Below are 18,791 nucleotides of genomic sequence, written 5' to 3'. Positions count from 1 at the left end.
TTGAAAATCATTATCAGATACCTCCGAAGATTTACCTTTCGAGCCCGCCCATACATAAAACTTTTGCATCGACTAAACTGATCTGTCGAGCTGTATTCTCCTCTTGAATTCAACATGACTAAACTGTTTAGTCGATGGAGGTGCGCATACAATCGATTTCAGTCTTAATAATTTATATCCCCAACAAACCTTACAGTCTTCTATAGGCAATTCTTGAATGAAGGTTATAAAGATCACATGAGCGCGTGATCGATAGTTGTGCGAGTAATTTTTTTTTGTTACTTCGACATGTTCGTCAGCTTCGTAAATTTTTTCAGGTATTTTCGAAGTGCTTCTATTTTAGAAAAATCGGTATAAAAAAGGCAAAGATGTGTGACCCGATCAAGATACTTGGAGTGTGAACTTAATGCATGCCTAACGCCTCAAGCTTTAAATACATAATATTCAGTCTATCCAAATGTTCTGAATCGTTTTTGTTATTAAACCAGTATACATTTCTACAAAATTCAGTTTAACAAAAGAGATCCATGCTTTCTGAATCTTTTTAGTGATTTATCTATTGCATCATAATATCATAAAAATTAAATATCTAAAAGGATCCACATGCTTTTGGATTTTTTTAAACATTTTAGTTTTGTGTTAGTTTCTTAGACTGAGCGTTTTACAATATGATCCAAGAAGAATGGATTGTTTTTACGAAACTAAAATATGGCTTCTCCATACATGTGGGTTGGTACCCAGTGTCAATTTAACGTCAAAATATTCATATTTTACTTGGATTGTTTTTGCTAATCGAAAATATAGACCTAGACGAGCAGTTTGGTATATTTAACTCATTTTCGGTCATGTTGTGGGTTGGATCCTTTTTGCTTATCTACGGCCAATTGTAGACTGTCTAGCTTACGGCAAATAATATTTTGCATTTTATACAAAAAGTAATCAGTATTAAATTATAAGAAAAATTGAGGTTATGTATTGCTTCAAGTAGAATCCAATGGCATTAAAAACGAAAAATCGCATTTTTGCATATACGCCCCTATGGTTTGAGACCCGCGATATACGCATGCAACCGACACATATTGGAATGATTATACCAAATATACAAATTGACCAAGCTCTCAAAAACCACAAATAAAAAATAATCTATATTCCTACTTACTTAAAGTCTAAATAAACGCAACAAATTGCTTGAATCGGCTTTTAAAAATAGTGTTTAAATCCGAGTTAACGCTGTATCTCGCGACGTAAGCTTCACGCGTGGCTGACCACTACTTCTAAAACGTATTCGTTTTTCCTCCCTCATCTCCCACGAACAACCTTGATTGTATTACGGCAACAATTTCTTCTGTCTACTGAATTTATGTAATTTAATATCGTGGTAATATGAAAAGTTGTAAAGATATGAGTTTGTAGGGACTAAGGTTACAATTGTGATATAGTTTAGAACGTGTTATTTATTCGATATTTTTTTATTCCTGAATTTCAAAAGATTTATTTTCTTGTTGACTTCTTTAATGATTAAATTACTAATAATACTTCATCATCAGCCTATATTTCTTCCGCAGGTCAAGTGTGGGTTGGTAGATATCATTGAACTCTAGCGAATTTAAAATAAAATAAAAACATTTCTATTCAGAAGAATTAATTTGACAAGAATTCAAATGACTAGAATTTGTTACTACAATAATAGGTAGACTAGAAATAAAGAATATAAAGCCGACCCCTGACAATGAGCAATTGCCATACTTTAACTAAGCCTTCTTTTTAATTACTACGGAGCACTTAGTCTTTTACCGCCTTTTAGAGAGCGATTTTTTATAGAATAAAATTTGAATGACATTTCAAATTCTATGACCTTTTTTTCCTTATTATCATTAGTGAATCTATCATTCATTGTTGTGTATATCTGGTACTCTACTAATACTTATACTAATAAATAAAATAATAAGAACCACGCTAAAATCACGCTACAAAATTTGGGTACTAAATAATTTAATAGGTAAGCCTATATTTTACATCATCTCGAACAGAACCGACGTGAAGTTTAATAAGCAATATTCTCGCTTACACTTACTTCAAACAATACAAATTTATAAACAGAAACCTCAATAATTCCTTTATAAACCTACTGTATTATAAAATATACAAAGTCAATACAAATTGAACATAATTGTACTTCGCTCAATAGTTCCGAACGAAGTGTTGAGCAAACACTTAAGGTTGAGCTTGCATTCGCGAGTGTTTGGTTTATCGCTATAAATGCCTTGACTTAACGTTTCATCCGATTAAATACTGATAATAAAAGGTTCATTATAACATTTACTGTGTAGAGTGTTGTATCTATCTTATATACATAAAAAAAGTGGTGTTAGTTACACCATTTTTAATTCAAGAACGTCTGGATGGATGGATTTTCATGATTTTTAGAATGTTGCTTAGGTATATACTACTACTTTTGCAATTAACTAACACAAGTAAAACCGGCTTGAGCAGCTTGTATACAATTATGAACTGTACTGTATTATATTTTCATTACAAGTTTAATCTTCTATTTACAAATAAGCCTCTTTCGTGGATCTATAAATACAATCAGTAATAATTGTAATAATTTATATTTAGCTCTGGATTCCAATCAGAGCTAAATTTTTAAGCAGACTTAGTTAGATCCTATGTTTGAATTTACAAAACTAATGTATTTAAATATATTTTTCCGTTCATTAATATTGTAATAACACTCAAAGTTGGACAGTCAAGTAACTCTCATTTTGATAAAAATAATTGTAATATTAGGTACAGCTTTATAATAAATAACCAATGTTTATATATCTAGTAAACTACCAACGCAAACAATTGCGAACACAGTTTATTCACTTACAAGAAAAGAATTCAATTACTTCGTAAATGCAAGCAGGGAATAATTTATAACAACCCTCGCGCAAGCTGACGACGTTTAATAAATATTTATTCTTACAAAGAATGAAAATCCAATTGAATTTAACTTAAACTAGAATCGCACCAACAAGCATTAAGACTAAGACGTCGTCTCCCAGTGTCGAGACGACAAGCAGTTAAAATCCTCAATTTAAAGGAGCCACAGACCTTCATGCAGCATGACAAGCTTTGATAAGAAAACTATCTTTCTGCCCGCGGAATCGCTTTGTGTTAAACCTAATAAATTTTATACTACAACTTTCCTCTTGAATGACTCTATCTATTAAAAAAAAACCGCATAAAATTCCGTTACATAGTTTTAAGATTTAAGCATACAATATATGGACATAGGGACGTAAGAACAGAGAAAGCGACTTTGTTTTATACTATGTAATGATATTCCATTTGCAATATTGTTAGATTCTAACTATAATCAACAAGGAATACTAGGTACTACGTGACTATACAATACATGGTGCTTGAGATAAAAAGCGTGACAGTGTATAGTGCACTTAACAAGTGCATCACAAAATACGTTCAGAAAATCAATTTGCCAAAGCAATATGAAGATGTCTCGAGGAGGAAGGAAGGTACGAAGAAGGATTTAATATTTTTGTCGAGGTACACTCCCGTCGCACGAGAAGACGTAGCACGGTAATCAGGGAAATTATTTACTCATGTCTACGAGTCCCCGCAAAAATACTTTTAGGGGTGTGCTTTTTGTTTATTCCACTAAAAATTTTAGATATGCAACTCTGCTCTTGCAATTTTATTTGACGCAATGATAAGTGTCAAGCCTGAGGATGCATTATTAGCAAAATTATTTTTAAAATACTTCATATTTGGAATCTTAGCATATTCGGCAGAGATTTAATTCTTATTATTCTTATTATTCACACAAACGCACGTTGTTATTAAAAATCCTGAGTTACATACAAATTTTATACAACTCGAAAATACTTTACATTCAAAAGTTTAATAACATTGCAATATTTAAAACTGTGTCGACTGACTTGACAGAACGAAAAATATCGCCAGTAAATAACACGACGCTGCACTCGTATAAATCTAAATAATGTAGCAGCTGACAACCCTGCACCTTTCCGTGGAAATGAGGAGGGGAATATGCTCCCGAGGCTTTTGTAAATAGTCGTCGTCTCACCGCAATGGCTTCTTGCAGATTAATTTTGAGTGAGAGTGCAACGTCAGCCTGTATTGAGGCCACCGGTGTGTTCTTTGTGCCTCTCTTTATTGCCCCCGTCAAATTACAGCGTTGTCAACGCCTTTTGTTTTACTTGGGCGAAATTAAATTCTGCGATTTGTTCCAGCCAAGGTGGCTAATTTTCATTGCAGCTACCATTTTGTTTGCTTGATTGTTGTTTGTAATACGATACTTTTTTTTAATATTTCAGGTGACAATCTAAATTTAGCATTGAAATCGCGTTTATAAATTTTATGTAAGTGGCTATCAAAAGCTAGTAAGTCGCACTATTAAAGTAAAGTGTTGGTATTAATTCGTTTACAAATCAACAAAAAACAAAAGTCCTTATATATTTAATACTTGTAAGTAAAATTAAACAGCCTCGCGTTTTACCTCTTTTCCATTTCACAGCGTTTTCATCACTTGAAAAGTATACGGAAGAAGAAATAGCGTTTAAGTGAGATAAAACACTTATTATATTTTATTAATATATATTCCTTCAAAAGATTGTGCTTATTACAGTGTTGTATTCGATTGAAATTGTTATAGATTGATAGATAGATATTATTGTACCCCATAAAACACAGATAGAAGGCAAATAAAAGTATGTACAAATGGCGGTCTTATTTCTAGGGTGCGATCTCTTATACCATTGATAGTGTAATAACTTCTACATTTAATTCGCTAATAGCGACTTTTGCACAAAAAGTTATGTTCGTATCTCTCAAAAGCAGTCACTCAAAGTTGATACTAAAAATCAGAGTTACATATTTTCTATGAAATATTTTCTATTTCCATACAAATATTTCCAGGTCACAAAACATGTCCTTTTCGATATTGACGAATAATTTAATTATGTTTGCCCTTAGGGAGTCGACTAGTTACGTTATTGTTAATCGAGAAAGGTGCAGGTGTCACATTTTCCGGTCAGCGAATAATCGATCGACTCCGGTTATAATTTGAAGCAACGTCAGCAAAATTCAGCGCGCATGACAAATTTTAAAACGAAATTTAATGGAATATTTTTGAATTTGACGTTATTAATTTTAATAACGATGTTATCTTTCGTACATCATTTCTACGGGCATGTAGCGTTAATAACTTTTTGATTAACCTTATTATGAAAAGTGATTACATTTAAAATTAATTTTGATTTAAAATTCGGTGAGATAATATTGTATAATATGCATAAATGTCGAAATGAATCAACCGAGCGTTTTGTTAGCTCATAAATATAAAATGCATAACATTTAAGCTATTCCTTTATAATCCTTTTAAAAGGTATCTAGTATTCAAATCATTTCCAATTGAAATTGTGAAATCAATTCCATTATCGACATAGATGACGTAGTCACGTAAGTGTTAATAATTTCAAAATTACACCTGCTTTACTCGCATGTCTTGCTAGAAATTAAGATTCCATTTGTTTTGGGATATTTCCCGTACACATGAAATCTATCACCAGACTTCTGCGTAGCATTTGATACAATTTAATATTATTATGCATAGTTACCAGATAACGACTAGATTCCATAAATCAGGCAGAATGCTCGGCATCCAGCCACCGATGCATTATAAACCATTACAATACATTTACCGCCATAACTTTCCTGAAATAAATACCCGTTAGGAATTTTCAAAGTGATGTTATATCAAGCATGGAATTTACGAGTAACGTTCGTGCGTGGGGTTATTCTAAAACGTCGTCCATCTTCCTTATTTATGTTTACAGCTTGCGGACCGCAGCCGTTCCTGTGTACTTTGAATCCGCGTATTGGATTTCCTACACGTTTTATCGGATATACCATCGATTGGCTTGATATATAAGGGCTGGGAGCATGCTTGCAAGATTTACTGCGGAAAATTCGTAGGGCGGTTGTTTATTGGTAAATAATGCTCATATAGCAGAGAGATTTATTTGACACTGTTGTAATAGTTTAGCGGGTTTTATACAAATTTATATAGTGATAAAAAGAAATATAGGGAATTTAAAAAATTATAATCCATTCATCCATTGTTAATAGCAAATGCGTCATTTGTGTAAAAGCCCCAGTACATTACCAGATAGACTGCCACATTGAAAGTCTAGAATCTAGATAGTAGTATAGGAAAAGTAATCACAATGTGGGGAATTGCCTTTATTCTACAGATTAATGCACTATAAGAAATAACTTAGACCTTATTCATAAACTAAGATTAGCGTTCAGTAATCTTTATCATAAAAATTGTCCAAGTCTTTATCAATAAAGTTATTGTTTTACTATATTATAGTCATTAATCGCTAAAATAAACTACACGTAAACAGAATAATAACGTTAAAACAAATCGAACCTAGAATTCGAACGATCAATAGATATTATAGTCGCTGGATAAAATAGAACCTCCATTTGTTCCATCTCTTTTGTATACAAAATAAATAACTAAAATTGTCGTACAAACTAGGTTGAAAGGTAATAGTGAAAATACAGTCTCACTTGAACCGGAGCGATACTATAAAACGTTGATCAATTTTACAGTAGAGGTGACAAGGCCACGAATATAGGCCAACGACTTGAATTTATATGCCGTGGCACTGCCAGAACTGTTTCAATTATTTTTATTTCCATTGATTGGAAGAGTTTTAATTGAATAAAAACTTATCGACCTTTATAACTCAATTGTAAATTATTTAAAATACAGTCCTATTACTTGAAAAGGATATTTAGGTTGTATCCATTATTTTTAGCGATTTCAAGTGAAATAAATTGTCTATCAATTTAATTAATTTTAGATTGATATATTTCCTTTATTTTATACTACTTACTTTAACTGGACTAAAAATTACCCCGCAAAAATTTCTCCAACCTTCCTCAAGCGAAGGTTGTCCACGCAAAACAAACAAACTAAACTATAATATACTAAATCCATCATTAAAACAAAAAGCATAGACAAAATGAGCGAGTGCAAAACAAAGCAGGTGTGGCAACTACGTCCTCGTATCACACCGTTATCTCAGCAAACACAGATAGCCTAGCTCACGTTATCGCTGATAACACAGTTACCATTCTGGTGTGTGTGAGTGTGGTCAAGTTTTAGTGCAGTGAAAAGTGATGGCTGGTCTAGGAAGAGGCGACGGCCAAGGGCCGGGCGTGGGTAAACTGGAATCCCAAATATATTGCATCAAGTACACTCTGTTCTGCTTCAACGTTGTATTGTGGGTCAGTAGTTTCGAGGCTGTTTACTTTGAATTACAAGCACGTTCACTCGCTCCCTCTTAGCCTCTTCAACAGAAACGAATCGGAAAATTGTATACAGTTTGAGGTATCTCTAACTGGCTGTTCAATAAACTTGACTCTAATGTGGTACTTGTTTACCAGTTCATTGTTTAATCTTTTGTGACATATAAGAAATTACTTGAGTGTGTCACAAATTAGTATAGAAACAAATGCACATAAACATTCTCATATTCTTAGAGCTTAAAAGTTATTTAACCCTCAATAAACCTCAGTAAAATAATTATTTTGGGTCATCAAAGATACCACAGTAATTTGTAGAGCAATCTTGCATCTCTTTTTCGCGTATCGCGTATAAATATTCACTATCTCGCTTCATTCACCGAGAATCAAATTACTGAAAATAAAGCGTATAAAGAATTCGTTATCATCGAGATAAGCCTGGTCCCGTTTTCCAAGTACAACACATTCACAGTTTGACTCATAGGTACTACAAATATGAAATAATATAGCTATGATATCATCAAGCGTTTCCTTTCGTTTTTCATTCATATTTGTGCAATAAACAATTTAGATACCAATAACAAGAACAAAAACTATATCAATAAACAACGCTGTCTATAATAGCAGTCTATATTTTAATGAAAAATGTCAAAAAATTGTTGTTATGTGTTTGTGCACAAAGTCCCCATCTCGTAAATTATAAATTAAGAACCCAACTTTAGGGAAAGAGCAACAAAAAACAGATGTTTCGCACAATTTTAGATGGACAAGCGAATTATGGTCGCTTTCAGTAATTTTGTACACAGAAGGGTAACCTAAGTTATCTGAAGTGTCGAATGTACAGAAATGCATTTGATGCTTGACCGTTACAATACTCAACTATTATTTTGTAAATAAATAATTAAAAGAAAAATATAATTTCGAATTAATTATTATAAACGTAAAAATGTACATAAAAACCTATAGATTTAATTCTCAGTACTTCACAAGAACAGCAATTTTAATTATTAAACGTTGTTTATAAAAAATATTATACCTATGATCCTTCTATGATTAATATAACTGTCTTTACGTCACTAAATTCATTTTGCACTATCAATTAATTTACACATATTATTTGAACTATTCGTATTAAAAATTAACGTTATTGAAGTATCATTAGAAATTAACAAACAGCAATATACCACGTGTGTTTATCTATCTCAATTCGCTGCTAATCATATTCATTCGCATGAGTAAATCATCCATTTGTATGCTTTTCCTTTCGCGTACGCCGTGGAAAATAAGTAACACAATTCCAGTCAGCTAATAAAACTTTTGTACCTACAGTAAAATCTGTATTTGTTTAACGGAGATAGGATATAAAACGTTATCATAATAAACATATAAACAAACACATACATAGAAAAAGCTATTCAGCTAGTGCTGATTCTCATTCAGCCTTTAATGACACATTTCTAACTATATTTTTAAAATTTAAGTGATTGCGCCATACTAAAAACATCATTTTGCTATGTTCAAAGTTTAAGTATGCATCTATCACAGTGATAATTTTCAAAGCATTGTTTCAAAGAAAATAAAACATTTTTTTAAGCTATTGCATAGCTTCTATCGCGGGCCTTGAGTGCGGAGACCGAATCGAGAAATTCCGTAACGAAAAAACCTCACGCTCCCCACTTCGACGGGCGGAGGTGTAGCTTGAAGGCATAGATAGCATGCAATAGCTTTACCGCAGCGGTCTCCGAGTGCCACACGTCCTTTAATTTTTAGCAAAACACAAACACTTCTCAGCAGAGTAACGCTACGATTCCGCTCCCATTTCCAGCCCGTATGTTTCCATTCTAAGGCATTAGGAACACGTGTCGCCGCACTAAATCCTCGCACTCCACATAACTTGCCGCCCGATACAGCGGTTATTAAGCCGGGTTAATTAGCAAAATTAAACATCACAACATTACGTTACGTATTGTTTTGATATAATTGTGTTATTGTTATGACTTGTAAAATGATAATATATTTATTAGTGTAAATTGTATTGTATGTCTGCAGGGAAACCTTTGAATTAGGCTTTTCTTCTATGAAGTTAGTTTGATTATCACAATTTTTGGAATAATTTTAAGGAAGTGATATGTATGAAATCATGCTTAAATAACAAGTTCCATCATTCGTAACTTACTAGGTACACAATACTCATGTTTGCTTCCATTTTCTTTTTCACGATAAACTGTAATATTAACAACGAATAACTAACTAACAGTTCAATCAACATCCAAATTAAAAACGAAATTCAAAAGTTAATTTCTTTTCAGAATTCAAACAAAATGATAACACAATTCCATTTAATAAGTCTTGAAAGCTTCTGCTATTGTACCGGAAGATATGAATTACTTCATAATAAAACAGTTCCTTCTGATTCCCTTGGTTTCAAATGTAACTACTGTGATTTAAACATAATATTAATATAATTGAAGTCAAACTTTTTAAAATTTCAAGGTCTTGTCATAGCAATACCGTCACGTCAAGGAGTAAGGCGATGATTTTGGAAGGTATTTGTAAATCTTACACAAGAAGTTTCACTTCTGACACGGTTTACACGCTGTTTTTTATATTAAATTTATGGAAATAAACAATGTAAGTTATAGACCAAACCTATAGGTAGCATCACACTATTTTATTTTTACCTTCCCAATCGAAAAGCGCTGCAGCGATGTTCTAGACCTAAAAGCGGCTGATATATTTATTTATTCAAGCTGGCGCGAATATTAATCGCTCTGCCGCCCGTTCACAGTAAATTGGAAACTGGAGTCGACGCCAAAAACCCTAAACGTCAAGTGTCATTCAGTCTTGCACTCGTTAAGGTGCACAAATGAAATAATCGTGGAACTTGTATCCCGAGGTCGGTTTCAATAATTGACTTTTGGATTTGCGCCAAGACGAATGGCGCTTTACGCTAGTGCAAATTCTATTATGGCAGGCCTTTGTTTAATGTGTGAATATTTGTGGTCATTTTTATAGGTATGTTGTTAACCAGTTATACCATGAATATCATTGATACATTTTTTGTGTAAGTTTGTTAATTGGATGCATTTTAAACAATATTGCAATCGTATCACTCATGAAACTATGAAAAGATTTCTGAAGTGAAAACTTCTTAACATTGGGTATAAAATCTTAAACTCGCGTCAGGACACGTGGCCTGATCGAAAAAGCGTAAGACGGCGTCGTTTTTTAGCCCTTATATTCCATGCGTAAGACGGATACCATTCCAAAATATCAAACAATCAAGTTTTCACTTCTGCCGGCACTCCCAGAGTTCAACCCGTCTTTTTTTTACCTATGTAGACCTCAAAACATATATTGTGAGCAGATACTTATAATTTTTTTACTTCGGATATATTTAATTAGGAAACAGATATTAATTATTCTCATTAAAAGAAATAATGAAAGCAATTTTCAATTTTCTAATAAAAATCAGTTACATATTTCCAAATTAAATAACATACTTACAGTTATATTCAGAACTCGATTAGTTTGCAGCTCGCTTCAAAAAGAACAACATTTTTAAACACCATGTCTTTCAATATTTATGAGCATAAAAATATTGTAAGGCATAAATGATTGTTTTAAATCTTAAATTTGGCACGTACAGGTTCCCGAGTGTTGCGTGGCATAGATAAAATCTCCCACATAAGATATTCAAATCCCTTAAGTGCACGTTGCGGTTGAATTGCGAGAAAAAGTCCCATTTTGAAACGTTGTAAAACTCTTTATTATTCCGGCTTTGCAGGTGTCTCTTGAGGAAGGTAAACGGGGCTGACGCCTCTCTGCTAAACGAATACAACCACTTAATGCTTAAATCTCCACAAAACGAACACAATAAATATTTCGAGAATAACTAGCATTTTACGACAATCCCCAACTTCCTGATATACGCTCTGTTATAAAATTTAACGTTGAAAATATTCACGTATCTACATTGTAATGTCATATTCGCGCTTAAGAGACGCCGCTGGCGTAGTAGACGAGCTCTGTGCGACTTTTTACGACGCTATAAATTTTTAACATCACAAAAAAGTCTGTCTTTTGGCCCTCGAAAGAGCAAAATGAAGTACGTAAGAGACTTGCGATAGGAATATTTATTAGCCATATTGTAATGCTCTTTTTGAATAATGCAAAACGTTAAATGGCGAACAACACTTAAATTACGTGAAGAATTGATTTGACTTTTCTTTAATATCACTCTTGTACGGTCATTTAATAGATTAGACTCCACGCTTACACATCTCACAGCAATATCCTTGTGAAATATTATCTCGAAACGAATTAACGCGCGTACGATACACGTTGCAGCCAATTTTGATAGCTCCAATTTTTCTTTATTTCAAATTTATTAGTTAGTCCGGCTTCGTTCACAGATTGCACCATTTATCATCGTGAAAGCGTGTATCAGCGAGTGTATTCGAGCATTAATGGCGGTACAAACCCGAGCATTATATGATTTTTCCAGCAACAAACCGCGCAAACGTATGAGTCAACTTTCCGCGTCATTTGGCATGGCCCTAATGGATTGCGAACAGAGTTGTTGTCTCGACAAAGGTTTTTGCAGACAAAGTATAATGATGCGTAGATACGGCTCTTTTTTGTTCCGAAGATAACGCAGCCGGCAGCGGCGATAGGAGCGGGCCGCGACCTAATTTATATCCGCCTTGATTACTCAAAGACGGCGATCGGTCTTTTGGGATTATGACGTGAACATGTATAATTCTACAAATATTATAAAGAGGAAAGGTTTGATTTTTTGTTTGTTTGTTTGTTTGTATGAATTGAATAGGCTCCGAAACTACTTGGCAGATTTGAAAAATTCTTTCACCATTCGAAAGCTACATTATCCACGAGTAACATAGACTAGGTTTTATCCCTGAAATCCCACGGGAACGGGAACTATGCGGGTTTTTCTTTGAAAACGCGGGCGAAGCCGCGGGCGGAAAGCTAGTAATTCATAACGCTACACACACATTGGCCTATTTGTATTTGATGGTTACAAATGAATATTATGCGTATTATGTTATAGTGTAATTTATAATGTGTTCCTATCTAATTCGGATGTGTAGTAAGCATTCTGAATGAATACAATTATAGATATAATAACCTAGCTATTTACTATTAAATTAAAAAGTCCAATATGGAAAATAAACTGTAATATTTAAAAAATATTGAGACATATTGTATTGAAATATTTATTTCATATTTAAAATACATAGTAAGCCTCATGTTTGTTCTTACCAAATAAAAGTTGACGGCGCGCTCGTAGCATTAATGAGATTATAAAACTTTTAGATCCGACATATCTCTATTGGTGTTTTTACCTTATAGTTTTATCTTCATCGCAGATCAGCTAAACTAGCGAAGTTGCAACGCAGTCAATTTATCGAGAATTATTCACAACTTTTTCCATAAAAGTTAGTAACTCGTGCGTCGTTTATGGTTTCATTTATTTTGTACTACGAACTCATTTATTTTCTACATTACATTACATACAGGGTGTAATCGTTAAGTGTGCACAGGCGATTTTTCCTAACTATTATAGATAACAAATACTTTAAACTGATATCGAAAGAACTTACGAGTAAAATGGCCGTAATAAATTTTTAAAAACTAAACGGGAAATATCATTTTAAAGTCTTATTATCTTACTTTCGATGTCAGTTTAAAGTTTTTTGATATCTGCAATAGTTACGGAATAATCGCTTGTGCACACTTAACGATTACACCCTATATAGTTTCAGCAGCAAACGATATACTGAATAATAAAATGAGCTATTTAACAATATGATGCTGAAGAAGCTTAGCTTTTTCTTTATTAATAATAATTAATGAACATATTCATCATAATATGGATATTTTAAACTTAAACTAATGCATTCAAGACTCACAATCATAAAACAAAAGTTATCTTTACAAAGTCAATTTTGTAGAGACTTATATACCAACGCTACGTACTACGTAGTACTCTACAATTTTACGTTCCTCGCTACGCACACGTGCACCCGCTAAAAGCGCATCGTCATATTTAAAATATTCAAGCTTATGTTGTCTTCAGCTCTTCGGGCTCTCCATATTCGCTCTATGTCTATGGATATGCATAGAGCCAGGGTTCAACGAGTGGATGAGGATACTGGAGCTGCAGAAATACTTCATCGGCATTTACATAATTCTGATAGCGTCCCTCGGAATCATGGTGGTCGCTTTCCTCGGTTGCGGATCGGCTCTAATGGAAAATGTTAAGCTTTTATACGCGGTAAGGATAAAACTGGTTTGGTTTTTAATGATTTACTTGCTTTTTATTTAGCTTACTTTCATATAAATTTCAATAACATAACGTTTAGAATTTGAAGTATTTTTCATTGTTACAATTTGAAACAACTGCATACGTTCCAATAATGTATTATTAGTAAATAATACTTTAATTTTTGCTTATATGTCTCTTCGTCACAAAGTTTTGGTTGTACATTTTTAATATAAGTACTGAACCGCGTAACAACAGCTTTCTTTCTATGCACGTATAATTAAGAGTACTAATTCAATAATTTTCTAATTTAAATTGCAGTTCATAGCATCCCAAATAGCTCTATTCGTCTTTGGTCTGGTGGGAGCCTGCGTGGTGCTGGACTTCTCTACTTACGATTCAAGTATCCAGCCTCTTATCAAGGAAGTGATTGTGAGACTCATCAATAACCCACAGCATGAAGGCAGTCGGGAAATCTTAAGGATGGTACAGGAAGGTGTAAGTATAATATTACTTTATATTTACTTGGTAGCAATGACCTATTATACTAGTAGACGCGGCATACGCCAACATCATTGCACTAAAAAACAGCGTAATTAATACATACCTACTTACTAACGCATTATCACCAATACAGTTGTTCTCTCTTTCACTCTCACGCACGAGACATAATACATGTCTCACTCATGTACTTCGTAATAACAACTGCCGATTAAAATATAAAAAGAACGTCCAGCCACGACGCTGAATGGTGCGTGACTAAGTGAAACTCGGGCACTTAGCTGAGTTTTTTCTTGCCAAAATAGAGAGCGGGTAACGTATCTAGCTTTTTTATATATCATAGCTTGGTAGCTATTGTTTTATAACATTATTACTATAGTTTTCTTAATATGTACTTAATGATTATCTTGTCACAAATAACAAAACTATAACACGTAGGTACTAATTGGTGTAAATAAAATTCCAGAGATAATTATTACATGTAGAAATTTAATTTTTAGATTTATACGTTATAAAACTAATATTTATTTTATAATAAATATTTTTAGTATAAATTAATAGAATATTTATTCTTTCTTAAGTTTTCAAAAACCTCCTAAATATTAAAAATAATTTAATACTGTGTTTTTTTTATTCAAGTAAAATTCAAGTAAAAATATCCCCTTCATTCGTACGTTTACATCCTACGAATTGTAAATGTATAACAATAATCAGATAGAGCAGTACAGGCAATGTAAAACAAAGTTCATTAATTACTGGAAAACGAAACAATTTCTCCCTCCCAAACAAATCATCGTGATTGTCCAATCAGTGAAACTAGCAGGTGAAGAGGGCAATCCGGTATATTGACAAAAAGACGAGCGAAATCAAACCGAAAGCATTGGAACGTCGACGTGGGGCCTAACGGGACCCCGCTTGGAACAACGATGCTAATGAAATTGCCTGCGTTTTGTTCTGATTGAATTGGAACATCCATTTTATGTTATGCTGCTTGACAATAACGAGTATGGAACGTTGGATGTTAGGATATATTTGAAGTGTCAGTAGTAATAAAATAGTTCACAAAGTTGTAATTATTTATTTATTTAAAGAAACCATCATCGTGTATGTTGACGTGGGGTCTAAGGAGACCCCGTTTAGAACAACGATGCTAATAAATAATAAAAAAAATAAAAATAAAAATTGTTTATTTCTTTTAAACAAGTTTTCATCTCGGGTTGGAGGTAAGTGCCTTCATTTAAGTGACAAATTTCACTTGTGTTAGAAGGCGCTTCTCTTCCATAACAATTACTAGGCATTAACAATTAAAAGAAAGCTTAAAAAATAAGGTAATACATAAAAATAAAAATACTCTAAAAATTGGTAGAATGGATGCGTGTGTGTGTGTGTGTGAGTGTGTGTGTGAGTGCGTGTGTGAGTGTGTGTGGGTGTATGTGTGTTCGCATGTTGTTGTTTGTGTAATGTACGTAAGAATTAAAGAAATGTGTTTTTTTTTTTTTTTTTTTTATTTAACATCTTCATTTTACTCCCTACTATTTACATGTTTTTAAAATGTCTTCTGCTTCTGTATAACTAATTTCTTTAAGCCATTTTAAGGTATGTTTTTTACATTCGTTATATCGATTTCCATATATATTTAAAATTTTATTTACATTTTTGTATAAAATTTCTGACTGTCTATTGTACTGACGCTTACTAAATGATGTGTTCGTTTTATGAAATAGTGGAATAATGTCTCTTCTTCTACGATTCGTTATGTTAGTTTCATATGTAGTAGCCTTATGTTTTTTTAGGATAGTTGCAAGAATATATAATTTGCGTACAGATAGTAGGCCCGTTGTGGAGTAAAGGAGTTCAGTAGAATATTTGTATGGTTTAAAATGCATAACCTTTATTAAAGCACGTTGTGCACGTTCTACTTCCAAAAGTTGCTGAAATTGCAAAAAGCTAATGAAATTGACTTTGTTTTGTTCTAATTGAATTGGAACATCCATTTTAGCTTGACAATAACGTCATAGAGTATGGAACGATGGATAAAAACAGAAAAAACTTAATAAATTAATTCAGTTCTTGTCTTAACTATTTCTAAACTTATTAATTCGCATCAAACATACCTACTGAAAAATAAAAAATCGTAAACTTGAAATTAAGGGCTGATTTTTCAATGCTTGCAAATGCTTGGTTAAAACTTATTCGTCGAATAACGTATTAAACTACCATTTCAAAAATGTATTCTACTTGCTCGTATTTGACAGTTTACAGGTGACATTTTAATATTATGTTCGTGTAATACTTTATTGGACGGATAAAATTTTAACCAAGGATTGAAAAATCGGCTCTTAGGAACCTATCCTTTCACTAGAATACTTGAAAAGACATTTTCAATTACGGCAATCGGATTGAATAAGTATATAAAACACTTAAAGTTGGTTCCTTTCTTTTGTCATATCAGTCGCAGCGGATCTCCTTGCGAGAGTTTACTTAACCAATTTAACTTAACCTCCCTTGAAAGTGTCGCAAAGACTTGAACTTATTACGGCATTACGCTATGTAAGATAGTTCACACATAATATAACACTCTTTTATTATTGTTACTTCTTAGAACGTAATTAAGTAATTAAAATACTGATTTTGTATAGTTCATATTGAATTCTATAAAAATATCGTCAACGAAACAAAAATGGAAATTAATGTAAAATACTAATCATCTTTCTGTTTCATAAAGAGAAATAACTAATCAGACATTGGGCTGATTTTTCAATCGTTGGTTAAAACTTATTCATCGAATAACTTATTAAACTACCATTTCAAAAATGTATTCTAATTGTCCGTATTTGACAGTTTATATGTGACATTTTAAAATGTTCGTGTAATAGGTACTTTATTGGACGGATAAATTTTAACCAAGGATTGAAAAATCGGCCCAATTGTAAAATGTAGTATCTACAATTTTTTTAATGCTATAATTCATTTCATATTATGTAAAAATGTTTACGAATTACTAATGAGCTTAATTCGAGAAAATTACAACCTATTATGTAGTGGCTACAATACATTACAAACTCACCATCTAAAACAATTTCCATATAAATAACTTAATCAATACTAGTGTCACTATACAAATCACCATCTAAAACAATTTCCATATAAATAACTTAATCAATACTAGTGTCACTATACAAATCACCATCTAAAATTAGAAAATAAATTTGTTACAGATCGGCTGTTGCGGCGCAGACGGCCCCATGGACTTCATAAACCTGAACAAGCCTCTGCCCTCAGAGTGCCGCGACTCAGTGACTGGTAATGCGTACTTCCATGGCTGCGTGGATGAACTCACGTGGTTCCTCGAGGGCAAGACTAGCTGGCTGGCTGGTATCGTCCTCGCGTCGTGCATGATTAATGTAAGTAAAAAGAAAGTAGGAGTCATAGAGGCTGTTGATGGAAGAGGCTTTATAATTTTTGTGTTTGTTTCTTATGATTAGCAAAAGATCTTTACGCAGCTACATATGGTTTCACTTTGAAAATGTTTGTTATGGACGCATGAACAAAAATATGAATGCATGTATACAATTAATATGATATACATTTTTAACTAAATTTCATTACAGTCAATGAACTTCTTTTAAGTTCTTACAGGACTTTATTATCTAATATGCATTTTTATTTAAACATTTAATATAATTACAGGTTATAAACTCCGTAATGTCTCTCGTCCTTATCCAAGCAGTGAAGAAGGAAGAAGAGGAATCTATATCATATAAGAATTAATTCGATACATTAGCATAAGAACTATTTTTAGTGTTTTATGAAATTTTCATATTATTTTATTGACAAACATTTAATAACCACCGTTTTTTAATTAAGTTCCATTTATATGTAACATTTGAAATTAAATATACGTACAAAAATAAGAGTTGTTTTATTTCATAACTAGCGGTCCGCCCCGGCTTCGCCCGTGGCACATATTTCGCAATTAAAAGTAGCCTATGTCCTTTCTCGGGTATCAAAATATCTCCATACCAAATTTCATGCAAATTGGTTCAGTAGTTTAGGCGTGATTGAGTAACAGACAGACAGACAGAGTTACTTTCGCATTTATAATATTAGTATGGATAAATGTCGCAATTAGTAAAAACTTTGAATGGACTAAACATTTTCTTAGGTGATATCTTAAATTAAATATTATTAATTGCATAATGCAATGGCAAAGCCCCTTAATAATCTATCTAACAAGAACTTGGTAGGTCAATAGAGTTTTAAACAAGTGGCAATTGATTCACGGCAATTCTATTTTTAATTAATTTCGAAATAAAATATAACATTTTAGGCATTACTTATTTTCAATGTTCAAATTATATCTAAAGAACAGGACCTACTCGGAGAAGAAAACGGAACATAAAGAAACAGATACACCGCTTCACCCGCAACTTCCTTCCGCGTACGGTGAAACTGTGGAACGATCTGCCACCTGCGGTGTTCCCGAACAACTACGACATTGGGGCCTTCAAGAAAAGAGCATATTTGTCCATTAAAGGCCGGCAAAGCACCTGTAACACTCCTTGTGTTACAAGTGTTTATGGGCGGTGGTGACCACTTAACATCAGGTGGCCCACCTGCTCCTTTGCTTGCTCTGACATAAAAAAAAAAAGATACA

The 18,791-nt window shown here is 32.9% G+C and overlaps 1 protein-coding gene across 1 annotated transcript; it reads left to right on the top strand.

Moving 5' to 3' along the window:
• The first annotated feature begins 7,159 nt into the window (after positions 1–7,159).
• On the top strand, positions 7,160–18,026 carry LOC123692094 (tetraspanin-2A). Its single transcript, XM_045636738.1, has 5 exons — positions 7,160–7,329; positions 13,448–13,645; positions 13,955–14,131; positions 17,353–17,538; positions 17,825–18,026. Exons 1-5 carry the CDS (start codon positions 7,222–7,224, stop codon positions 17,903–17,905), a joined length of 750 nt encoding a protein of 249 aa, XP_045492694.1. The 5' UTR covers positions 7,160–7,221; the 3' UTR covers positions 17,906–18,026.
• The last annotated feature ends 765 nt before the right edge of the window (positions 18,027–18,791 follow it).

Source organism: Colias croceus, chromosome 5 (assembly GCF_905220415.1).
Source record: "Colias croceus chromosome 5, ilColCroc2.1".
NCBI lineage: Eukaryota > Metazoa > Arthropoda > Insecta > Lepidoptera > Pieridae > Colias > Colias croceus.
This window is presented reverse-complemented; position numbering and strand designations above follow the sequence as displayed.

Coding starts and splice junctions, on each gene's coding strand:
- LOC123692094 (XM_045636738.1), top strand. CDS start 7,222: ATGGCTGGTCTAGGAAGAGGCGACGGCCAAGGGCCGGGCGTGGGTAAA. Junction 7,330..13,447: donor GCTTCAACGTTGTATTGTGG/GTCAGTAGTTTC, acceptor TGTTGTCTTCAG/CTCTTCGGGCTCTCCATATT. Junction 17,539..17,824: donor TCGCGTCGTGCATGATTAAT/GTAAGTAAAAAG, acceptor ATATAATTACAG/GTTATAAACTCCGTAATGTC.